The sequence below is a fragment of the Bufo bufo genome, chromosome 3, assembly GCF_905171765.1.
Source record: "Bufo bufo chromosome 3, aBufBuf1.1, whole genome shotgun sequence".
NCBI classification, from domain to species: domain Eukaryota; kingdom Metazoa; phylum Chordata; class Amphibia; order Anura; family Bufonidae; genus Bufo; species Bufo bufo.
In genome coordinates, this window is record NC_053391.1 from 654,797,013 (window position 1) to 654,822,209 (window position 25,197).

Here is a 25,197-nt window from a genome sequence, read left to right on the forward strand (position 1 = left end):
TGGATCATGACATCCTATCTTCAGGATAGGTTATCAGTATCCTTGCACCCTCATCAATCAGCCGTTTCGGGTCTACTCCATCCATTGTGTAGTTTTAAGTGCCAGTGTGCTGCAGATCGGCTCTAATTCATTTAAGAGGCTATCCCATGATTAATATAAAAAATGAAAATCAGACATCGTATAGTACATGACAATCTCTTTCTAGCTAGAACCAGCCCTGTACCTCACATGGATCCAGAGATCTCCACATTCATTGTTCTGATAGATTTAGATCATGCTGACCGCTCACGGGAAGTATCTTTTCTGCCTCAGCTCAGGGGGCGTGTCTCAGCTCTTCCTATCACAGCTCAGGAGGCAGTTGAAGGATGAAACTGAGCATGTGCGGCCATCTCAGTGAGCCGGACAAAGAAATAAGAAAAAGAACAAACTGCAGATGGCGCCATACACATACATTTTATTGATTAGCTCAGTGACTATACAAAATGTGTTATTACATGCAATTACAAAAGTATTCAGATCCAGTTGCTGGTTTGAAAACTGTAGAACATGGGTGTCAAACATGCGGGCCGCATGCGGCCCGCAATGAATATCTTTGCGGCCCGGCAGTCTAGTATCTCTGAACATGAGCGCGCTGCTATCGGCGCGCTCATGTTCTCTCAGCAGCACGGGGAGAAGGAAGCTGTCCTCCCTCCCCCTGTGCCGCTGCCACCAATGAGAGGAGAGGGGGGGGGAGGAGGGGCGGGCGCACTGCGCCACCAATGAGGAGAGAGGGGCGGTCGTACTGAGCCACCAATGATAGGACTATTCCCATTTCCCACACAGAGCGGCGCCCAGCGATGTCTCAGCACTCACCATTAGTCCTGGGCGCCGCTCCGTTCGCCCGCAGTGCCCCCTTACTGTCTCCTCTCCTGCTCCACATGCTGCTGATTACTATCGGAGCGATGGGAGGAGACATCAGCGTCACTAGTGGGCGTTCCTTCTTCCTGGCTGTAGCGCTGTCCAATCGCAGCGCAGGGAGAAGGAACGCCCACTAGTGAAGCTGATGTCTCCTCCCATCGCTCCGATAGTAATCAGCAGCATGTGGAGCAGGAGAGGAGACAGTAATGGAGCACTGCAGGCGAACGGAGCGGCGCCCAGGACTAATGGTGAGTGCTGAGACATCGCTGGGCGCCGCTCTGTGTGGCCTGATAGTGAAAGTCAGTCTTTAACACAATACAGGAGGCGGGTGCCGGCAGCAGAATCGCATTGCCGGCACCCTGTCGCTGACAGGGGGCTGCGATCAGAGGCAGTTAACCCCTTAGGTGCTGCACCTGAGGGGTTAACTGCTGATCTGCCAGTACCAGCCTCCTGTATAAAGGGGTAATTTATCATTGGTGGTGCAGTGTGCCCCCATCCCCCCCCCCCCCCTCAACCCCCCATCCCATTAAAATCATTGGTGGCACAGTGCGCCAGCCCCTCTCAACCCCCCCAGTATTAAAATCATTGGTGGCAGTGGCCACAGGGACCTCTCCCCTCCCCCTCATTGGTGGTGCAGTGGCAGCTTCTGATCGGAGCCCCAGCTGTGTAAGCCTGGGGCTCCGATCAGTTACCATGGCAGCCAGGACGCTACAGAAGCCCTGGTTGCCATGGTAACATCCCTGATGCTGTGTGCACAAGGCACAGAGCAGCAGGGACAGTGTGAAGTCCTATTCACCCTGATAGAGCTGAATAGGACAAGGGATGAAAGATCCCAGGTTCTCGCCCCTAAGGCTACTTTCACACTTGCGTTCAGAGCGGATCCGTCTGAGACAGATCCGCTCATATAATGCAGACGGTGGATCCGTTCAGAACGGATCCGTCTGCATTATATTGTAAAAAAAAAAATTTTTTTGATGCGGCCCACATAAACTAAAATTTTGTTTTTTTGGCCCATGTTAGCTTTTGAGTTTGACATGCTTGCTGTAGAATATTTTTTGTGGGACATCCCCTCTTAATTAGAGCTGAATGGCCGTAATCCAGCACGGCCACTACACACTGGACAGAACCTTGTGCTTGTGGCTCCATGGACTGTATTGTTTCTGCCGGTGTGTTTGCTGAGTGTTGGACCCCCACTGACCTGATACTGATAACCTGTTCCGAGGATAGGCCATCAGTATCCAAGTATCAGAATACCTCTTTAACGTGAGTATGTGGGGATGGGGCATCAGGTGGGGGCTATTGTTCCTTACAGATTGACAAAGTTCTTCTATTGCAACTATAGACAGCCCTTATGACGGGTATCTCTGTGGAGTAAAGGGAAGTCACCACTTAGTTGGATGCAGATAATACGCCAGTATGGAATAATAAGTGTGTGTATGTGGAAATATTTAGTTTTGTATTTATTGAGTAAGCATAAAGTAGTTTATATATAGTTAGAGATATACAGAATCTCACAAAAGGGAGTACACCCCTCACATTTTTGTAAATATTTTATTCTATCTTCATGGGACAACACTGAAGATCTGACACTCTGATACAATGTAGAGTAGTCAGTGTACGGCTTGTATAACAGTGTAAATATGCTGTGCCTTCAAAATAACTCAACACCAGCTATTAATGTCTAAAGCGCAAAAGTGAGTACACCCCTAAGTGAAAATGGCCAGATTGTGACCACCATTATTTTCCAGCACTGCCTTAACTCTCTTGGGCACGGAGTTCCCTGGAGGTTCCCAGGTTTCCACTGGAATCCTCTTCCATCCTCTTCCATCCTCCATGATGACATCACAGAGCTGGTGGATGTTAGAGACCTTGCGCTCCTCCGCCTTCCGTTTGAGGATGCCCCACAGATGCTCAATAGGGTTTAGGTCTGGAGACTTGCTCGGCCAGTCCTTTACCCTGAGTTTCTTAAGCAAGGCAGTGGTCATCTTGGAGGTGTTTGGGCTCGTTATCATTTTGGTATTCTGTCCTGCGTCCCAGTTTCCGAAGAGAGGGGATCGTGCTCTGCTTCAGTATGTCACAGTACATGTTGGCATTCATGGTTCCATGTCCTTAGTCTGCTGGTCTTCAGCAAACTGTTTGTGGGATTTCTTGTGCATCATCTTTAGAAGAGGCTTCCTTCTGGGACGACAGCCATGCAGACCAATTTGATGCAGTGTGTGGCGTATGGTCTGAGCACTGACAGGCTGACCCCCACCCCTGTCACCTCTGCAGCAATGCCGGCAGCACTCATACAACCACTGGATATGACGCTGAGCACGTGCACTCAACTTCTTTGGTCGACCATGGCGAGGCCTGTTCTCAGTGGAACCGCTGTATGGTCTTGTCCACTGTGCTGCAGCTCAGTTTCAGGGTGTTGGCAATATTCTTATAGCCTCCTAGGCTATCTTTATGTAGAGCAATAATTTTTTCAGATCCTCAGAGTTCTTTGCCATGAGGCGCCATGTTGAACTTCCAGTGCCCAGTGTGAGAGCGATAACGCCAATTCTAACACAACTGCTCCCCATTCACACCTAAGACCTTGTCGTTGCCTTATTTCCCTTTCTAATGCTTTTCTCAGCACTTTCCCTCTACGAGGAACCGTTCAAGAGTTTTGTTTAATTCAAATTGATTTGAGCAATACAATTTATGGCTGGACGCCTTGGTGCGCGGCGACTACAGCTGGAGAACGTTGTGTGGGGCTAATCCTGTGTCACACCGGTGGCAGATCGGCCGCCTCTTTCTTTTCTGAGCGCTTACCGATATAGTCAAATCTGAATGAATGTTTTATTTGTGTGGACGAGATAAAAAAAAAAAAAACATTTTTCCCTTAAGGATTAAGTGAGCGTACTGCTTGCGCCTGCAAATGTGCACGTTTTTAAAGGAGCCCGTAGATTAATCTATTTCCAGCAATGAATGTAGATGTAGGAAATGCGTGGCAAATTTTTGTTTGATTTGGATTTTACTCATTTTTAGATAAAATCATATTTTCAATTGGCCTTTATTAAAAATATTGAGCTGTTTTGTCACAAAGCGAATCACATGACACAGGGGAGGGAAGATGGCTATTTGGGCACACTTTGGCCATTGTCACTTGGGTGTGTACTCACTTTTATTGCCAACGGTTTAGACTTTTGAGGGAACACCAAATTTAAACTGTTATACAAGCCGTACACTGGCTACTGTACATTGTATCAAAGTGTCAGATCTTCAGTGTTGTCCCATGAAAAGATAGAATCTAATATTTACAAAAACGTATGGGTGTACTCACTTTTGTAAGATACTGTGTGTGTGTATATGTATGTATATGTGTGTGTGTATGTGTGTGTGTGTGTATATATATATATATATATATATATATATATATACATACATACATACATACACGCACACGTCCATAAATATTGGGACATCGACACAATTCTAACATTTTTGGCTCTATACACCACCACAATGGATTTGAAGTGAAACGTACAAGATGTGCTTTAACTGCAGACTGTCAGCTTTAATTTGAGGGTATTTACATCCAAATCAGGTGAACGGTGTAGGAATTGCAATAGTTTGCATATGTGCCTCCCACTTATTAAGGAACCAAAGGTAATGGGACAGAATAAGGCCTCATGCACACGGCCATTCACTTCAATGGGGTCGCAAAAGATGCGGACAGTACCGTTGCTCCGTTCCGTGGCCCGCTAAAAAAATATAACATGTCCTATTCTTGTCCGTTTTGCGGACAAGAATAGGCATTTCTACAATGGGCCGCCCGTTATGTTCCGCAAATTGCGGAAGGCACCCGGGCGGCTTCTGTTTTTTGCGGATCCGCGGTTTGCGGACAGCAAAAAACTGAACGGTTGTGTGCATGAGGCCTAATAATCATAAATCAAACTTTCACTTTTTAATACTTGGTTGCTAATCTTTTGCAGTCAATTACAGCCTGAAGTCTGGAACACAGACATTACCAGACGCTGGGTTCCATCCCTGGTGATGCTCTGCCAGGCCTCTACTGCAACTGTCTTCAGTTCCTGCTTGTTCTTGGGGCATTTTCCTTAAGTTTTGTCTTCAACAAGTGAAATGCTCAATCGGATTCAGGTCAGGTGATTGACTTGGCCATTGCATAACATTCCACTTCTTTCCCTTAAAAAAACTCTTTGGCTGCTTTTGCAGTATGCTTTGGGTCATTGTCCATCTGCACTGTGAAACGCCGTCCAATGAGTTCTGAAGCATTTGGCTGAATAGGAGCAGATAATATTGCCCGAAACACTTCAGAATTCATCCTGCTGTCACATGATGAATAAATACAAGAGAACCAGTTCCATTGGCAGCCATACATGCCCACGTCATGACACTACCACCACCATGCTTCACTGATGAGGTGGTATGCTTAGGATCATGAGCAGTTCCTTTCCTTCTCCATACTCTTCTCTTCCCATCACTCTGGTACAAGTTGATCTTGGTCTCATCTGTCCATAGGATGTTGTTCCAGATCTGTGAAGGCTTTTTTAGATGTCATTGTGCAAACTCTAATCTGGCCTTCCTGTTTTTGAGGCTTACCAATGGTTTACATCTTGTGGTGAACCCTCTGTATTCCCTCTGGTGAAGTCTTCTCTTGATTGTTGACTTTGACACACATACACCTACCTCCTGGAGAGTGTTCTTGATCTGGCCAACTGTTGTGAGAGTGTTTTCTTCACCAGGGAAAGAATTCTTCGGTCATCCACCACAGTTGTTTTCCGTGGTCTTCCGGGTCTTTTAGTATTGCTGAGCTCACCGGTGCGTTCCTTCTTTTTAAGAATGTTCCAAACAGTTGTTTTGGCCACGCCTAATGTTTTTGCTATCTCTCTGATGGGTTTGTTTAGTTTTTTCAGCCTAATGATGGCTTGCTTCACTGATAGTGACAGCTCTTTGGATCTCATCTTGAGAGTTGACAGCAACAGATTCCAAATGCAAATAGCACGCTTGAAATGAACTCTGGACCTTTTATCTGCTCATTATAATTGGGATAATGAGGGAATAACACACACCTGGCCATGGAACAGCTGAGAAGCCAATTGTCCCATTACTTTTGGTCCCTTAACAAGTGGGAGGCACATATGCAAACTGTTGTAATTCCTGCACCGTTCACCTGATTTGGATGTAAATACCCTCAAATTAAAGCTGACAGTCTGCAGGTAAAGCACATCTTGTTCGTTTCATTTCAAATCCATTGTGGTGGTGTATAGAGCCAAAAATGTTACAATTTTGTTGATGTCCCAGTATTTATGGACCTGATTTTGTGTGTGTGTATATATTATAGATTATATAGATCACTGCTGGAAAAAGGTTCCAGTGTGTGAACCGAAACGTTGCTACTGGTGAATAAACCTACACTTTTTTACTGAAGGAAGTGCCGTGGATACTTTTTGATTATATAAAAAGATTGAGATTTATATATGTAGGTAGATATCAGATAATATATGAAGCAAATATCTTTGAAATCAAATCTCTCAAAAACTAATGCTGACATCTTCTATCCAATAGCAATCAAAGTACAGAGTTATGAACAAAGACCAGTGGTACAACGTGTTAGAGTTCAGCCGCACTGTTAATGCCGACCTTAGTAACTATGATGAAGACGGTGCCTGTGAGTATTCATGGGATTTGCAGTGCATGTATTAGGGGGATACCATCGAAACTGTGAACCTGTGTATACACACGTGTGTGCATTAATAGATTTGAGGGGGCATTTATTTTGTTATTTGCAGAATTTGTTGTACATCATATGTGGCAAAATCTGCAACTTTACCTCTTCTCACCACTTTTCTGAAGTGATGAGCAAAGAGGGCGTGGTGCAGATTGCCAGAACAAACTCCGTAGAGATGATGATGGGAGATTTCAATTTGAGAGCATGCAGAATTGTGAATGCAGCTCTGGAGTACAGTACGAGCTATAAACCAGGACCAGTACAAGCCTGGTAATCCTAGGTTTTTAACAAAGTTGCTGTGTGTAAGTGAAGCTGCCTGTGGGTGTTGGTGCAGCCTTTGAATAGTCCTCTGAATTGGATGCACTTGCGCTATGCTAGCTGTACGCTAGTTTGGCCAACAGCTATAACTGCTGATCCTGAGCATGCGTTCTCATACTGGCTGGAAGTGTGATTTGACGACTCCCTGCACGTCACTGCTGCTGCAAATCAGTCGCCTCAAAGTGGACGTCTGCAAGCACATCTCGAAACGTGTTGGCACGCCACACTTCCGGCCAGGCAGGGACTGGAAGCGTCGGGGATGGAGACACACCACTGGAACCAGGATGACCAGTGGGTTTATTTTTACAGGATGACCAGTAAAGTGGGTTTATTTTTTGCTCGCTCGCCATGCCTGTCCGTCCTACATTTTTTTTCTCGTGCATGGCATTGGGTGACACAGCACCATGGGTATATGTCCAACTACCACTAGGAGGCGACACTAGACATAAAAAGTGTTGGCTCCTCCCCGTTGGGCTATACCCTCTCCACAGACACTAGGCAGCTCAGTCTTGTTCTAGTGTCCGTAGGAGGCAGACCTGACCTGCTTTTTGTGCAGGTCATCCTGCTACTTTTTTATTTTATTTTTTCTTCAATTATTTTTTCTTTCTCTTCTCTGCAGGTTCCGGCCTGCGGAAGGGGTGGCTCCATCGTGTTCCACTTTAGTTGCCCCCCTGGCAGCCACCTGGCAGCCACCCAGTCCCCAAATCTGCTTCCGCAGTGGAATTCCGGCAGTCCCACGGTCCCCGTGTTGAGTCCGCCGAGAGGGTGGTTACTGCTGCGCCTGAAGACGTCTGAGGGTGAGTATGTTAGATTAGGGATCCCACCCTCCTTCCCGGGCCTGGACGCGTTCCCCCCTCATGCTCCCTTCCCAGATACATGATACAGCTTTTATTGCTGTGTGGGTAAATGCCTTGACTCTGATAAGCTGCCTTGCCTCTGTTACATAGCTTGTGGGTTTTTTCTCTCAGCTGTATCCTGGCCCCTGAAGCCCCTGGCCTTCCGTTTTTTTTCTCTCCCTGGGGGTCTCTTCTTCAGTTCTCTCCCCCACCTGGCCCCTGTTCGTCGCGGCAATTCTGGGGCACTATTGCGATCGCGGCCGTTCGCTCCCGGCCGCGCTCCACTAATTTAGTCCCCGGCTTTTCGGGCCTACTAGGCCGCAACTCCCCGCCCACTTTCTCCCTTCCCGGGCTTACTGCTCTGGGTGCTCTGCACAGCCCCTGGGGTCCGGTAGGCAGCCTCTGGCTGAATTGCTCCACAGGCCCCTTTCCCTCTCTCCCCTCTCTATTGCTGCCTACTATATAGCTGCTGCAGCACCTCTTGGGAACTGTGGCTTCCGGGGTCAGATAGGTCAGCCCTGCTGCTCTATGGGGCCTCCTCTCCCAGCCTCCGTATCGGATCGCCACGTATTTTACGTGCGTCCGTTGTCTACGGAGGTTTCCACGTGGTCGCCTTGTCCCCCCTCTCACCCTTTTGTGTGTAGGTCCCCCCCTGAATGGGCTCCCTCCATGTCGATCCTTGGGACCTTGCCTGACTCGCCCAGTCCCTGGCGGATTCGCTGGAGCGCTACCTACAATTTGCGGTCTCCTTCCCCCCTGAGCCACGCTCACGCTAAGTGGTCTCAACTAGCTTCCACCCCTCCTCGGGTCCCCCAGGACAGGCCGGAGGCTGGTGACGAAGCCTTCTCTGTCAGTTGCCTCTGGGGACTCCTCTGCACCGATTCCCTCGGAACAGAGCATCAGGCGGTCTTCCACCATGCAGAATCCCTTTGCGTGGTCAAGTCAAACGTGCATGGTGGTACCTACCCTACCAGGTTTGGTGCCCCTCTAGTGGACTTTCGGATGGCGCCCTCCTGCCTGCACAGGTAATTACCGCACAGGTAAGGCAGCCGTCACCGTGCTTAGCAACTGGGACACCTACGCGGTGTCTCTGGTACGTACGCCCTCGTAGGCTGTACACGACAGACCTTCCTGGTTCCACCTACCAGGGGCTATGTTCTAGGCAAGCTGATAATTCAGGCAAACGCCTCTTGTAGGGTTGGCAACCCTTCTCTGCCTCTAAAGGTTCTTTTGTAATGCCTGTACCAGAGAATACAGGCCGGCTTCTATGCCGTGGCAATTACATCTGTCTGTTTCCAGCTGCCTTGTTACTTTCATAGGTAGAGTTCCTGCTGACTGGCGGTTTCCATGCGGCACTATTTCCCCCTACCGGGCGAGATATACAGGCCGCCTTCAATTGCTGTAGCAATTACACCTGTCTGTTTCCAGCCACCTTGCGCTCTTCATGGGTAGAGTCCCTACACCATCTCCTGATGCTGTATCCAATATCCCTGGCGGGCTCTATTGTGTTCCGTGCGGCACTATTTCTCCCTTCTCGGCGAGATATAGAGGCCACTCTCAATTGCTGTGCAATTGCCTCTGTTTGGTTCTAGTGGGCACCTGGCTGCCACCTTGTTCCCTTCTTTTTTATTTAACTTCTCTATCTCCAGGAGCTGTTGCCATTGCTCCTGTCTGGCCTTCTGGTGTACCTTGCGGCACTATTTCTTCCTTAACCGGACGAGATATTAAGGCCACTTTGTAGTGCCGTTGCACTGCAACCTCATCTAGTGTCCACCAAACAGCCATCTTACTCCCTTCTTAGGTAGAGTTCCTGCACCGTCTCTGATGCTGCAGCCGTTACACCTGTCGGGCTCTATGGTGTTCCATGCGGCCCTATTTCCCTCTTTTTAGGTGAAATAGAGGGCATTCTTCAGTTGCCATTGCACTTACCTAGTTGTGGTGTGCACCTGTCGTTCTTGTGGTACCGTGCGGACCTATTTTTCCCTTCCCAGCAAAAATATAGGTGCCATAGCTAACGTGGCAGCCGTTGCACTTCTCTGGTCCTAGGGTGCTCCATGCGGCCACATCGCTCTAATCTTAGACCTAGTACCTCTGCCATCTCCAGATGCTGTACCCATTGCACCTCTCTTGTCGTATCTCTACACTACACAGCCGTATTTCTACCTTACAGGTTGAGGACCTGTACCCTCCAAATGCGGTCGCATTCCTGGATGCTGTGTCTTTGTTTCCACCCTCCTTAGTGTGCAACATGCAGCCACTTTACCTCGGTTTTAGGCGTGTATTTTTAGTACCCACGTGCTGGGCCCTATGGTGCAATCTGTGGCCCATACAGTTTCTGTATTACTGGGTGCTTCCTTCCCCGGGCTAGAATCTGTGCTGCGGATGTTGGTTGCTTCCCTTTTCGGCCATCCTGGTTCAGCACGAACATGGTAGCCATATCTGGCAGGAGTGGGCCAGCCCAACCCACACCTCCTCCTTGTCGGTCTATTACTACTTCTGGTGTACCCAGTATATGGCTGATCTGTTCTGATCTGGTGGGGGTCCATATACAACCACGCTCCCTACACCATGGCAGGTGGTTGTTGGTTTTTGTGCTAGGGTTGCTATTGCCATCCCTATCAAATACTACTTTCGGCTGCACTCCGCGTTCCCCATATTATAAAGGAGTACCCACGTTGTTTTCTATTACAGGGCGGACCATTCCTGGTGGAGTACAGTGATCTCCACTGGATCTTCTCCTTGTTGGGATACGTAGCTTTGGTGAGCACCGGCCGCTGCAGCGGTTTTCGGCCATCACTGGATGTCCTCCGCCACACAGAATCTCCTGGGGTCAGCGACATTATCCTCGCTGGACGTCCTCCCTGAGGAGTCAGGGACAGAACCACTGAGCGCCACACACCTGTCTGGTAGGTGAATTTTCTGCTGATTGCTCTGACATAGGACAGGGTTCCGTAGTTCCTTCTGGGTCCGGGTGTTCCCTTATATTCTCTGCTTAGTTGTACTATAGGACAGAGGGCAGTCCCTTGGGACCTTGCTATTGTCTGCGCCCATCTGGTACTCTCTCCCCCTGGGAGCCTTCTGTATGTCGGTCGCAGCTGGTTTCTACATTTCGTGTAGTCACTCCCGTTTCTTTTATAGCGACTTCGCCATTCCTTATGCATATGGGTGTCTGTTGTTTTAGTGGGTACAACCCGAGCCGCTGTAATTGCCCTCCCAGGACAATGTGTGCAGATTTTCTAGCCACTATTCTTTGAATGGCTAGTTATCCATGGGCAATTCCTTCCCATATGGTGGTTCTTTAAATTTTTTCTTGAATATTCAGGTTTTTTGTTGTCCTCTGGTGGTTCAGTTCATGGTTCCTTGTGAGCCCATTGCGGGTACTCCTTTCTGGAGTCCCCGTTCATTTGACCACACAGATTCTGTAGGATTATCGTTGTTTGGGAGGGGCCTGGTTTGATTGTTCCCCCTGCGGGTTCCAATAGCCTTGTGGACCTCTTGGGATTCGTGTCTATCTTCCCATCCTCCCACGTTAGGTACCTGGTGTTGAGTGGTTTAGTGCTACGGTTTGCATTTCCACCTTATGGTATCCTTCGGGAGGGACTCCTCCTGCTTGTAGAGCCTTCCTCCTTAGACTGTTTGGAGTACTCTCCTTCTCCTCCCATGTCTCTCAGTCCAGTGTGTCCCTGCTGAGATTTCCTTGCCCTGCATCTCCCTGATACTTCATTTGGCCGGAGTTTCTCCGGTCTAGCGCTTCTCAGCGATATTTTGTTTTTCAGGGGCTCGTTCCTCGTCTCCTGGTTTTGGGATGCAGGTCTTCTCTTTTTTTTTTTCTTTTTCTGGCCTTTACTTACAACCCCCTCCCTTTCAAAGGTTTGACGGTTTCCCTTAGCGCCTTTGGGTTTTTACTTTTCAATAGGACGCTTAACTTAATCACCTGCTTCGCGGTGGGGGAGTCCTGCTCCCTTCATATGTGAGTTTTGCTATGGCTTCCCTCACTCCAGTGTGCCCCTGCTGAGATTTCCTGGGCTTGCATCTGGTTCCCTTCTTCCTGATAATTCGTTTCGCCGGAGTTTCTCCGGTCTTGCGCTTCTCAGCGATATTTTGTTTTCAGAGGCTCGTTCCTCGTCTCCTGGTTGGGGATGCAAGTCTTGTCTTTCTCTTTCCTGGCTTTTACTTACAACCCCCTCCCCTTCCTGGGGTTGGCGGTTTCCCTTAGCGCCTTTAGGATCTTTTCCTTTCAATAGGGCGCTTAACTTTTTCACCTGCCTTGCGGTGAGAGGAGACCCGCTCCACTCACATGTGAGCCTTGCTATAGCTTCACTCTCTCGTTTGGCCTTCAGTGATTCCAATTTCCCTTGCTCCCCTGGCCCTTCAGGGTTGACCTCAGGGTGTTTGTGCTTTCGCCTGAGACAATTGGATGTTGGGTAGATCCGATACGTGATGCTGTCCTACTTTCCCTCCAGCCTTCGGCTGAGCTGGGTGTTCCTTTGCCTTCTTCTTGCATTTGGGACCTTCTCCCAGCATTTGTCCTGGGGTGCTGGCAGTCGTCACTGTGGCCTCCTTGGAGTTTCCTCCCTTGTTTATGAGGCTTCCTGCCTATTCCGTGCTTTTCTCCCTGTTGGGTCACATGGTTCTCCCGCACCTGTATGCCCACAGGTGGCATGGCTGTTCTTCCCACCCTCGGGGACTGCTTTGGGACGTCCCATGGTGCTGTGTCCCCCAATGCCATGCACGAGAAAATTGGATTTTTTGTACTCGCCGTAAAATCCTTTTCTCATAGTAGGCATTGGGGGACACAGATCCCTCCCTATGTTGTTTTACTTCAGCTTCTCCGGGCTGGTCTCTTGATCTTTCCCGGTACGGGAGTTGGTTTGGTTCCTTGCCTTTCTTCTCTCTCCTACTGCTTTTGGTACAAACTGAGCTGCCTAGTGTCTGTGGAGAGGGTATAGCCCAACGGGGAGGAGCCAACACTTTTTATGTCTAGTGTCGCCTCCTAGTGGTAGTTGGACATATACCCATGGTGCTGTGTCCCCCCAATGCCTACTACGAGAAAAGGATTTTAACGGTGAGTACAAAAAATCCAATTTTTATTTTCAGGGCCTGGACACCCCCTTTTAAGCAATGAATATTTCTTGGCTGATTGGCCAAGAGTGATCATGTGACTAGCATTTCGCGTATATTGCTTGGGTAGGAATAAGCTGAATGAGCAGCATGATGTGGAATCTGACAGAAACAAATCTTATTAATTTTTAGAGGCATGCGGAGGCACTGGGGCCTACCTAACATGGCTGTGTGCATGAAACTTACATCTGTTGCTTTTTTATTTTATAATTTTGACAGAAAAAAATATTATTTTGAAACAACTGTGTGACGATCCCTCTCAATCTTTCCAGGGCCCGTGCTCCTTGATGAATTTGTTGAGTGGCATAAAGTCCGCCAGATGTCATTATAGCAAAAGATATTCTGGAAAAAGGAAAAAAAATAGGAGAACTTTCTGGTGACCTAACACAAAGTATTTGAAGAATACTTTCATCTTTATCGAAGCCTTTTTTTGTTTTGTTTTTGTTTTTAATGGAACTGAAGTTTTCTTGTTACACTGGAGTCAGGAAGAAGCCGCGTCAGACTCGTCCCTGAAGTTACTGCTTTCGATGGCGTTCACACTTGTCTTGGTCCACCAGACAAGTCTACCAGCGATGGCGAAACCTCTTGGGTTCCTGGGTCACAAGTATCTCAGCCATTTCACTGGCACATTGTGTCCTCAAACCACTTTACGTACACGAAATGTGGAGAGACTTTTCTGTGCCCCAGAGCGTCTTGGATGAAACCTACTACTTTGGGTTAGACGTCACATCTGTATTGTAAACCACGTTGTGTTTTTTTTGTTTTTACATCCCGCATTTTTAATTGTGAAATGCTAAGGAGAGGCAAATTCAATAACTGGACACAGAGGGCTGTCTTTACATTTCTATAGATGTTGGTATATCGGTGGCTTGTCACATTGGAAAGGGTCCTTTGATTAATGGTAGAAGTACCTGAATAATAGCCTCACGTGAAAAGTTTTTAAAGGAGCGGTCCAGGATTTGAAAAAAAATTATGCTTTTTTTTTTTTTTTTTTTCTTTCCCAGAAACAGAGTCACTCTGTCTGAGCTATGTCTAGTGTTCCAGCTTGGCACCTTTCAAGTGAATAAAGATGAAGTGCAATACCAGATACAGCCACACATGGACATGGGTGGCACTGTTGCTGGAAAAATGCAGGCTTTTTTTTTTGTTCTTTATTCTGGGACTGCCCCTTTAAAAGTGTGTTTGCATGGTCAGCCCATGCACCATCGAAAATTCTTCATGTAAGCATTAATCTTTGTCTTTAGTGCTCACCCTAAGCATTTCAATGTCAAGGGGTTATATCAGATAGAAAGAGCAGTCTGTTTTTTTTTTCCCCTCATTGTAAGGCTTAGTTCACATCAGCGTTCAGCCTTTCCGTTCTCCTGCTCCGTTATAGGACGGATTCGGCACATAACGGAGCCGACGGACCCCATAGACCCCCATAGACTATAATGGGGTCCGTTAGGTTTCCGCTCAGAAGATGATTTTGGAGCGGAGACAAAAGTTGTGCATGCAGGACTTTTGTCTCCGCTCCAAAATCATCTTCTGAGCGGAAACCTAACGGACCCCATTATAGTCTATGGGGTCTGTAGGCTCCGTTCGGCTCAGTTATGAGCCGAATCCGTCCTTTCCGTTCTCCTGCTCCTATAACGGAGCAGGAGAACGGAAAGGCTGAACGCTGATGTGAACTCGGCCTAAACAGCGCCACTATTGTCCATGGGTGGTGTCTAGTATTGCAGCTCAGTACCAGTCACGTCAACAGGGCAATACCAGAAACAGCCCATGGGTAGGAGTGGCGCTGTTTGTCTGCTTATCTCATGCAAACTCTTAACGGCATAATGATCCTCTTCTGTTTCTGGACGCATTGCTGAATTAAAGCTATTAAAGGGTCTCTGTCAGCAGGTTTGTACCTATGACACTGGCTGACCTGTTACAGGTGCTCTTGGCAGCTGAAGGCATCTGTGTTGGCCCCATGTTCATATGTGCCCGCATTGCTGAGAAAAATGATGTTTTATATATATAAAGGGGGCGTTACCGTTACACCTAGAGGCTCTTCTCTCTCTGCAACTTCAGCACCCTATGTAGCCCTAGCCTATTTGTGCCTACAGCTGCTATGGAGACCTATGTGTCTCCATGACTACAGACTACAAACCTTATGTAGTCTGCTCCTCCTGGTCCCTCTTTCAGCAGACAATATCAGAGGGAGTAGGTAGAAGGTAGTGGCTGCAGGATTGCATCGTTATCAGCTGTGTACACAAAACCGTAGGAGATTTTTAATTGCGACTATTTGAAAAGTTGCTTTATTTATTTTAGAGGCATTGGAGCCATAAAAGGTTATAAATGTGACTGCAGCTTCTAAAATAAAGGATTGCTTTTGGTGAAACTTCTGATTTAAGCAATGATTACCAGCACAAAAAAGGGACCGAATTCAGAAGCCTATGCGGTGTATCTGTGAGCTATGTCTGCCATTTCCCGGCCCATCTATCATACGTCATTGATTTACCAGACTGTGAATGGGATTGTTAACATTTAATGTGTGACACAATGTCGCCTCCGCTTACTAATGTGCCATAGCCTGAGCGGCGTTATTTTTATCTGTCCTGACTTTGTTTAGGGCTGGGTACAACGGTGACGTGGGCTTTATAGTTTACTGAGGGGGATAAGAGTCCTTATGCTTCACAAGCGTCATTCTTGTAATGGAAAGTCTGCAACTGCACTGACAGTATAAATCCAATCACACCTGGCTCTGTCAAAGTGCACAGGGTACAGCAGGTGCAGAGAGAGCAGAGCCTCCAGGTGTAACGGCAACGCCCCCATTGCTCTCAGAGGCTCATTTGCATATATTAACATTGTTTTTCTCAGCAATGTGGGCACATATGAACATGGGACCAACACAGATGCCTTCAGCTGCCAAGCGCACATGTAACGGGTCATCCAGTGTCATAGGTACAAATCTGCTGACAGATGCCCTTTAAGTCGTCATTGTAAACTTTTTATGTACATACTAAATGACATACATAAGGATATGGACTTGGGATGAAATGGACATAAGGATATGGACTTGGGATGTGCCCCCTTTAACCCCCACCACAGGTATTGCTGTACCTGCACAGGACATATCCAGAGCTGTCCCATTGGTTTCCTCAGCCATAGCGTATATTGTCCGCTGTGATGGCTAGCTTTTCAGTGACCACAGTGATGTGAACTTCTAACCTGACTAGTAATAAATTAAAAAAGAAAATATTGACAGTCCGTAATGGATAAGTAGTTTCGTATACAGTAGGTGTGTGGCTGCAATGCCGGCAGTGTAGGTGCAGTTTGCACCATGTTACTCCATAGGCTCTGATCTATGTGAGCCTTGAGAGATTTGGGGATCATTTTCGGGGGTGGCAATCGTCTTTATTTTTGAGCTGTGACATTTCAGAGTCTAGTCTTCTCCTGGCCCCCATTCCTCCACTCATCACTCAGATTTTCTAGTTTGCCAAAGTGTTCTTCTAGTGTCATTTATTTATTGTCCATAAGTACATTATTAAACTCTGCAGCGACCCCCTCCCCCACTGGGTTTACATACAAGTCTAGGAGTGGGTTATAAAAGGGAGATTAAATATGGTGTATATCACTTGCGCTTAACTTTTATTTTAATTTTTCTCCCATAGGTTATGTAAATTGTCCAAATATTCAATTTTCATGCCACATTAAAGATTTTGTTTTTGGAATCGTTACAGACTTGTACTCTTTGTGTTTTTTTATGCTTTTATTGTGTCCTCTCCACCAGTTTCTGTCCTTCAGTATAAGCCATGTTTAGAAGTAATTCAGCAGCAGAAAGAGGAGTGTGATGATCTTGTGGGGGACACGGACCTGCCGAGGAAGATGAAGATGGCCTATCCAGTATGGATATCAATAGTAATCACCATGAGGGATGAAAAGAGAGGAACAACTTTCAAGGACACTCAATCGTGTGAATTTAACAGTAAGGCCACTTTCACACGGTCAGTGGTTGTAAGCCAAAATTAGGAGCTGGAACCTACGGAGAAAGTCTAATGGAAAGATTTGGGCCTTTTCTGGTTTTGGCTTATAATACTGATGCAGATAATGACTCCATACAACGTAAAAGTGGCCTGTTGCCTTAACTTAAGGGTCTTTTACACGGGCCGAGAATATTAAAGATAATCGCTAACGAACGATTATAGGAACGCTCGTTAGGCTACTTTCACACTGGCGTTTTGGCTTTCCGTTTTGTGAGATTCGTTCAGGGATCTCACAATCGGTCCAAAACGGATCAGTTTTGCCCTAATGCATTCTGAATGGAAAAGGATCCGCACCGGCGCATGCGCACTTCGCTCTATGAAGCCGAACGGAGAAGTCCGCACAGGCGCATCAGGCAGAGCCCTGTGCGCACGCGCGAGATGTTAGAGGGGGAGGAGGGGGGGGGGAGGGAGGATTATGAGGCGGCGCTGAGGTCGGGAAAGGCGGAGCTGGGCACGAATGGTGGCGGGTGCGGGCGGCAGCTTGGATCCATTTACATCCCCTTGGGCACCTTATTTTGTTGAATGACAGGTTAGTAATAGCGTTTTTTTTTAGCAAAATGAGCCTACAGATTACATTTATAAGACCACATTAGGAATCGTGAAAGCTCCCTGAACATAACCATATTTTTATCTGGAGGGGGTGAAACCTGGTGACAGAATCCCTTTAATTCACGTCACAGATTTGCATTGGTGATTGTGAGCCGAAACCATGTGCAGATCAAAAGGCAGGAAAGGTCTAAAAATCTTTTCATTATACCCTATAAGGGCTCATGCACATGAATGTATTTTCTTTCCGCTTCCGTTCTGTGTTTTTTTTTTTTTTGCGGACTGTATGCAGGACCATTCACTTCAATGGGGCTGTAGAAAATACAGAAGTTACTCTGTGTGCATTCCAGTGCATGTCCTATTATTGTCCGCAAATCACGGTCCGAGGGCCCATTTAAGTCAGTGGGTCCGCAAAAATACATAACGCACACGGAACACATCCGTATGTCATCCGTATTTTGCGCATTCATACTGTAGAAATGCTATGCCCAGCGCATATTGCTCATGTGTTTGGTGATTAATAAGTTACTGTTTCTGTATACGATCCGCAAAAAAACAGATCAAATACGGAAACCATACGGATTTGTTTTGTACAATAACGGAACGGAAGAGGACTTGAATCAGAGAAAAAAAAAAACAACGGTCGTGTGCATGAGCCCTAACTGACCAAAAACACTGAATGGGTGAATTAGGCCTCAAGCTGAGCTCCACAGCGACACAGAGTAGGGTGCATTTTGGAGGGTTCCCACAATTTGTGGGTGATGTTTCAACTCTCCCGACCTGTCTGTTTTAATAGCTTCATGCATTCCCCATGTAATAATTATGGAGCATCTATTCTTATGGCTCTATGTTGTGCCATTCCTCTATTATTCCTACTAGATGTTTATGAATGCATTGCTAGCAGTCTACACCAAAGGTCCATCTGGGTGTAACCGGGTAGGTGTGTGCCCCTGCACAGTTTGACACTGGCGGCACTGATTATCAGTATTTAAGCTTTGCGCACTACCCAAACTGTTAAAATTTGGGATAAACACAGGTTCTGGGTACTTACTGTATTAAAGTGGAACTAGAATTTATTAAGGGGGAAACAAGCCAAGGATGAAACACGCAATGCGGGACGTGTTCTTTATTTGGCACTACAATGAATGCGTACCACTTAACCACCTCAGCCCCCAGTGCTTAAACACCCTGAAAGACCAGGCCACTTTTTACACTTTCTGACCTATTGCTCGGTCATGCAACTTACCACCCAAATGAATTTTACCTCCTTTTCTTCTCACTAATAGAGCTTTCATTTGGTGGTATTTCATTGCTGCTGACATTTTTACTTTTTTTGTTATTAATCGAAATTTAACGATTTTTTTGCAAAAAAATTACATTTTTTCACTTTCAGTTGTAAAATTTTGCAAAAAAAACGACATCCATATATAAATTTTTCGCTAAATTTATTGTTCTACATGTCTTTGATAAAAAAAAAAATGTTTGGGTAAAAAAAAAAATGGTTTGGGTAAAAGTTATAGCGTTTACAAACTATGGTACAAAAATGAAATGTGAATTTCCGCTTTTTGAAGCAGCTCTGACTTTCTGAGCACCTGTCATGTTTCCTGAGGTTCTACAATGGCCAGACAGTACAAACACCCCACAAATCACCCCATTTCGGAAAGTAGACACCCTAAGGTATTCACTGATGGGCATAGTGAGTTCATAGAACTTTTTTTATTTTTTGTCACAAGTTAGTGGAAAATTATGATTTTTTTTTTTCTTTTTTCTTACAAAGTCTCATATTCCACTAACTTGTGACAAAAAATAAAAACTTCCATGAACTCACTATGCCCATCAGCGAATACCTTGGGGTGTCTTCTTTCCAAAATGGGGTCACTTGTGGGGTAGTTATACTGCCCTGGCATTCTAGGGCCCAAATGTGTGGTAGGAGTTTGAAATCAAATTCTGTATAAAATGACGCTCTTTGGAATGTGGGCCCCTTTGCCCACCTAGGCTGCAAAAAAGTGTCACACATGTGGTAATCTCCGTATTCAGGAGAAGTTGGGGAATGTGTTTTGGGGTGTCATTTTACATTATACCATGCTGGGTGAGAGAAATATCTTGGCAAAAGACAACTTTTCCAATTTTTTTATACAAAGTTGGCATTGACCAAGATATTTATCTCACTCAGCATGGGTATATGTAAAAAGACACCCCATAACACATTCCTCAACTTCTCCTGAATACGGAGATACACATGTGTGACACTTTTTTGCAGCCTAGGTGGGCAAAGGGGCCCAAATTCCTTTTAGGAGGGCATTTTTAGACATTTGGATACCAGACTTCTTCTCACGCTTTGGGGCCCCTAAAATGCCAGGGCAGTATAAATATCCCCACATGTGCCCCCATTTTGGAAAGAAGACACCCCAAGGTATTCAATGAGGGGCATGGCGAGTTCATATAAAAAAAAAAATTTTTGGCACAAGTTAGCGGAAATTGATTTTTTTGATTTTTTTTCTCACAAAGTCTCCCTTTCCGCTAACTTGGGACAAAAATTTCAATCTGACAATGTTATAATTGTTATTTTTGAATGGGAGAAAACTAATAAAAACTATATTGGAAAAAAAAAATTTCAATCTTTCATGGACTCAATATGCCCCTCAGCGAATACCTTGGGGTGGTCTTCTTTCCAAATATGGTGTTATTTGTGGGGTGTTTGTACTGCCCTGGCATTTGAGGGTCTCCGCAATTCATTACATGTATGGCCAGCATTAGGAGTTTCTGCTATTCTCCTTATATTGAGCATACGGGTAATGAGATTTTTTTTTTTCCGTTCAGCCTCTGGGCTGAAATAAAAAAATGAACGACACAGATTTCTTCATTCGCATCGATCAATGTGGATGAAAAATCTCTGCTAAAAAAAGAAAAAGGAGGGGAAAGAGGCGTCTGCCAGGACATAGGAGCTCCGCCCAACATCCATACCCACTTAGCTCGTATGCCCTGGCAAACCAGATTTCTCCATTCACATCAATCTATGTGGATGAATAAATCCTTGCCGGGATTTTTTTTTTTTATATATACAAAGTGTTTGCCAAAGTATATGAACACCGCCACCTCCTCAGCTCATATGCCTCGGCAAACGTATCTTTTACTGCAGAGGAGAAATCTCGTTTAAAGCGCCGCATACACCGACTTGCGTGTAATCTGACAGCAGCGCAATGCTTCTGTCCGAATGCACATCAGTGCTGCAGCTAGTCGATCGGTTGGTCCACCTGGAAGGTAAAAAAAAAAAAGAAAAAACCAGGCCGCAACACAATAATTTTATTAACTTTGGAAGAGAACATCTAAACTTTAACTTTTTGAACTGCACATTAACCTTTTTTTTGTTGTTTTTATTTACCTTTATAGAACAAACCTCTCCTTCCCCATGGGACAATGTGCAAAGCGCAAATCGCCCAAAGATGTGGCGAAGTACGTTATGCACTTTATCCCAGGTGAAAGGAGAGGTTTGCAGCAGCTGTGAGAGAAAGGGCCCTAATAGCCCTGTGTGCCTGTCCTGGTGAGATGTGGCTAACTACACTGGTGGATGGGGCCACGGAACCTCCTGGATAAAGGAGGTTCTCGATGATCTCTTCCTGGAATTTGAGGAAGGATCGTGTTCTCCCAGCCTTACTGTAGAGAACAAAACTATTATACAGCGCCAATTGAATTAAATATACAGACACCTTCTTATACCAGCGTCTGGTTCTGCGGGAAACTAAATAGGGAGCCCAACATCTGGTCATTGAAGTCCACCCCTCCATGAGCGCATTATAGTCGTGGACTGAGAGGGGCTTTTCAATGACACGGGTTGCCCTTTCAATTTGGATTGTCGTGTCTGCGTGAATGGAGGAGAGCATGTAAACGTCACGCTTGTCTCTCCATTTCACCGCGAGCAGTTCTTCGTTCCCAAAGGCAGCCCTCTCCCCCCTTGCAAGACGGGTGGTTACAAGCCGTTGGGGGAAGCCCACGCGACTAGTTTGCGCGGGTGCCACAGGCGCAAATCCGTTCTAGAAACAAATGCCTAAAGAGGGCACACTTGTGTAAAAATTGTCCACATAAAGATGGTACCCCTTGCCGAATAAGGGTGACACCAAGTCCCAGACTGTCTTCCCACTGCTCCCCAGGTAGTCAGGGCAACCGACCGGCTCCAGGGTCTGATCTTTTCCCTCATAGATCCGAAATTTGTGGGTATAGCCTGTGGCCCTTTTCACAGAGCTTATACAATTTGACCCCATACCGGGCACGCTTGCTTGGGATGTATTGTTTGAAGCCAAGGCGCCCGGTAAAATGTATTAGGGACTCGTCTACGCAGATGTTTTGCTCAGGGGTATACAAATCTGCAAATTTCTGGTTGAAATGGTCTATGAGGGGCCGAATTTTGTGGAGCCGGTCAAAAGCTGGGTGGCCTCTGGGACGGGAGGTGGTGTTGTCGCTAAAATGCAGGAAACGCAGGATGGTCTCAAATCGTGTCCTGGACATAGCAGCAGAGAACATGGGCATGTGATGAATTGGGTTCGTGGACCAATATGACCGCAATTCATGCTTTTTGGTTAGACCCATGTTGAGGAGAAGGCCCAGAAAAATTTTAAGTTCGGAAACTTGGACTGGTTTCCACCGGAAAGGCTGGGCATAATAGCTTCCCGGGTTTGCGGTTATAAATTGTGTGGCATACCGGTTTGTCTCTGCCACGACTAAGTCTAAGAGCTCCGCAGTCAAGAACAGCTCAAAAAATCCCAGGGCCGAACCGATTTGAGCCGTCTCAACCCGAACTCCAGACTGGGCGGTGAAAGGGGGAACTACTGGTGCGGCTGAAGTTGGTGACTGCCAATCAGGGTTTGCCAGCACCTCAGGGATTCTAGGGGCCTGTCTGTGCGGTGGCTGCGACGGGGTAACTACTGCACGTGCCACCGTACCAGCTTCAACTGCCCTTCTGGTGCTCGCTACTTCACCAGGTTGTACGGCAGTGCTTGTACTAGGTCCAGGAAGGGCTGCGCTGCTGGTGTATGCCTCACCACGTGATCCGGCAGCGACAGCCCCACTCTGCTGCTCTTGAAGCGGATCCTGCGTAACCTGTGGTCTAGCGACACGGGGCCGGGTACGCCTGGTGCTGCCAGGGACCTCAACCTCCTCGTCCGAACTTTGGGTCAGAGAGCCACTGCTTTCTACAGGTTCATATTCTGGCCCGCTAGATTCGTCAGATGAGGGTTCCCATTCCTCATCCGACTGGGTCAGAATCCTGTAGGCCTCTTCAGAAGAATACCCCGTTTGACATTTTGGACTACTAAATTTAGGGGTATTCCCTGAGACTACCCAAGAAAAAAAGCAAGCCTGTCTTACAAAGGGGAGGCTAGCGAAGTACCGGAGGCCGCTGCGGTTGATAAAAAATATCAAAACTGATTTTTTTTATCGCCGCAGAGCGTGTAAAGTGAATGTGCAGTGATCAAATTTTTTTTATTTTTTGTCACTGCGGTGGGGCGGGCGTGGGTGAACGCACGTGTGGGCGACCGATCAGGCCTGATCGGGCAAACACTGCGTTTTGGGTGGAGGGCGAGCTAAGGTGACACTAATACTATTATAGATCTGACCGTGATCAGTTTTGATCACTTACAGATACTCTAAAAGTACAAATGCTGATTAGCGATACGCTAATCAGCGAATAAGTGACTGCGGTGGGCTGGGCGCTAACTGATCCCTAAACTACCTAACCAAGGGGCCTAAACTAATCCTAAAACCTAACAGCCAATACTAGTGAAAAAAAAAGTGTCAGTTTACACTGATCACTTTTTGTCTTTCACTAAGTGATTGACAGGGGGCGATCAAGGGGTTAATTTGGATGATGGGGGTGATGGAAGGTTATCAGGGGCTAAGGGTAGTGTTTGGTGTGTACTCACAGTGATGTCTGCTCCTCTGCTGGATCCAACCGACGAAAAGGACCAGCAGAGAAGCCATATAACAGATCATATTTACTAATATGATCTGTTATATGGCTTGTGATTCGATTTTTTAAAAATCAGCAACCTGCCAGCGACGATCATTGGCTGGCAGGTTGCTGATGCAATAGTCCTTTAACTTTTGCCGGCCCGCGATGCGCATGCGCGGGCCGGCTGTGACCGAAATCTCGCGTCTCGCGTCTCATTCCGTCCAGGCGGAATGAAACAACCACCTCCAGGACGCGTCGCTGCGTTCGGCGGTCCAGAGGTGGTTAAACACCCTTAATGACCAGACCACTTTTTACAATTCTGCACTACACTACTTTCACGGTTTAATGCTCGGTCATGCAACTTACCACCCAAATGAATTTTACCTCCTTTTCTTATCACTAATAGAGCTTTCATTTGGTAGTATTTTATTGCTGCTGCCATTTTTACTTTTTTTTGTTATTAATCGAAATTTTTGCAAAAAAATGACATTTTTCACTTTTCAGTTGTAAATTTTTTTTAAAAAAAATACATTTCTATATAAATTTTTCTCTAAATTTATTGTTCTACATGTCTTTGATAAAAAAAAATGGTTTGGGTAAAAGTTATAGCGTTTACAAACTATGGTACAAAAACAGACAGAAGAAAAGCCCCACAAATGACCCCATTTTGGAAAGTAGACACCCTAAGGTATTCGCTGATGGGCATAGTGAGTTCATAGAACTTTTTATTTTTTTTCACAAGTTAGCGGAAAATGATGATTTTTATTTATTTATTTATTTTTTTCTTACAAAGTCTCATATTCCACTAACTTGTAACAAAAAATAAAAAACTTCCATGAACGCACTATGCCCATCATGAAATACCTTGGGGTGTCTTCTTTCCAAAATGGGGTCACTTGTGGGGTAGTTATACTGCCCTGGCATTTTAGGGGGCCTAATGCGTGAGAAGTAGTTTAAAATCAAAATGTGTAAAAAAATGCCCTGTGAAATCCTAAAGGTGCTCTTTGGAATGTGGGCCCCTTTGCCCACCTAGGCTGCAAAAAAGTGTCACACATGTGGTATCGCCGTACTCAGGAGAAGTTGGGCAATGTGTTTTGGGGTGTCTTTTTACATATGCCCATGCTGGGTGAGATAAATATCTCTGTCAAATGTCAACTTTGTATAAAAAAAATGGGAAAAGTTGTCTTTTAGAGAAATATTTCTCTCACCCAGCATGGGTATATGTAAAAAGACACCCCAAAACACATTGCCCAACTTCTCCTGAGTACGGAGATACCACATGTGCGACACTTTTTTGCAGCCTAGGTGGGCAAAGGGGCCCACATTCCAAAGAGCACCTTTAGGATTTCACAGGGCATTTTTTACACATTTTGATTTCAAACTACTTCTCACGCATTAGGGCCCCTAAAATGCCAGGGCAGTATAACTACCCCACAAGTGACCCCATTTTGGAAAGAAGACACCCCAAGGTATTTCGTGATGGGCATAGTGAGTTCATGGAAGTTTTTATTTTTTGTCACAAGTTAGTGGAATTTGAGACTTTGTAAGAAAAAAAAATAAAAAATCATCATTTTCCGCTAACTTGTGACAAAAAATAAAAAATTCTAGGAACTCGCCATGCCCCTCACGGAATACCTTGGGGTGTCTTCTTTCCAAAATGGGGTCACTTGTGGGGTATTTATACTGCCCTGGCATTTTAGGGGACCTAATGCGGGAGAAGTAGTTTGAAATCAAAATGTGTAAAAAATGCCCTGTGAAATCCTAAAGGTGCTCTTTGGAATGTGGGCCCCTTTGCCCACCTAGGCTGCAAAA

The 25,197-nt window shown here is 46.1% G+C and overlaps 1 protein-coding gene across 2 annotated transcripts in view; it reads left to right on the top strand.

Annotated features, from left to right (window-relative positions):
• Nucleotides 1–13,884, top strand: part of DCUN1D5 (defective in cullin neddylation 1 domain containing 5) — a 48,556-nt gene extending 34,672 nt beyond the window's left edge. For both annotated transcript variants that reach the window (XM_040426281.1, XM_040426280.1), the window contains exons 9-10: nt 6,451–6,553; nt 13,161–13,884. In XM_040426281.1, the coding sequence (XP_040282215.1) occupies nt 6,451–6,553; nt 13,161–13,219 (162 nt within the window). In that variant the 3' untranslated portion in view covers nt 13,220–13,884. The remainder of the gene's footprint in view (nt 1–6,450; nt 6,554–13,160) is intronic.
• Nucleotides 13,885–25,197: the final 11,313 nt, after the last annotated feature.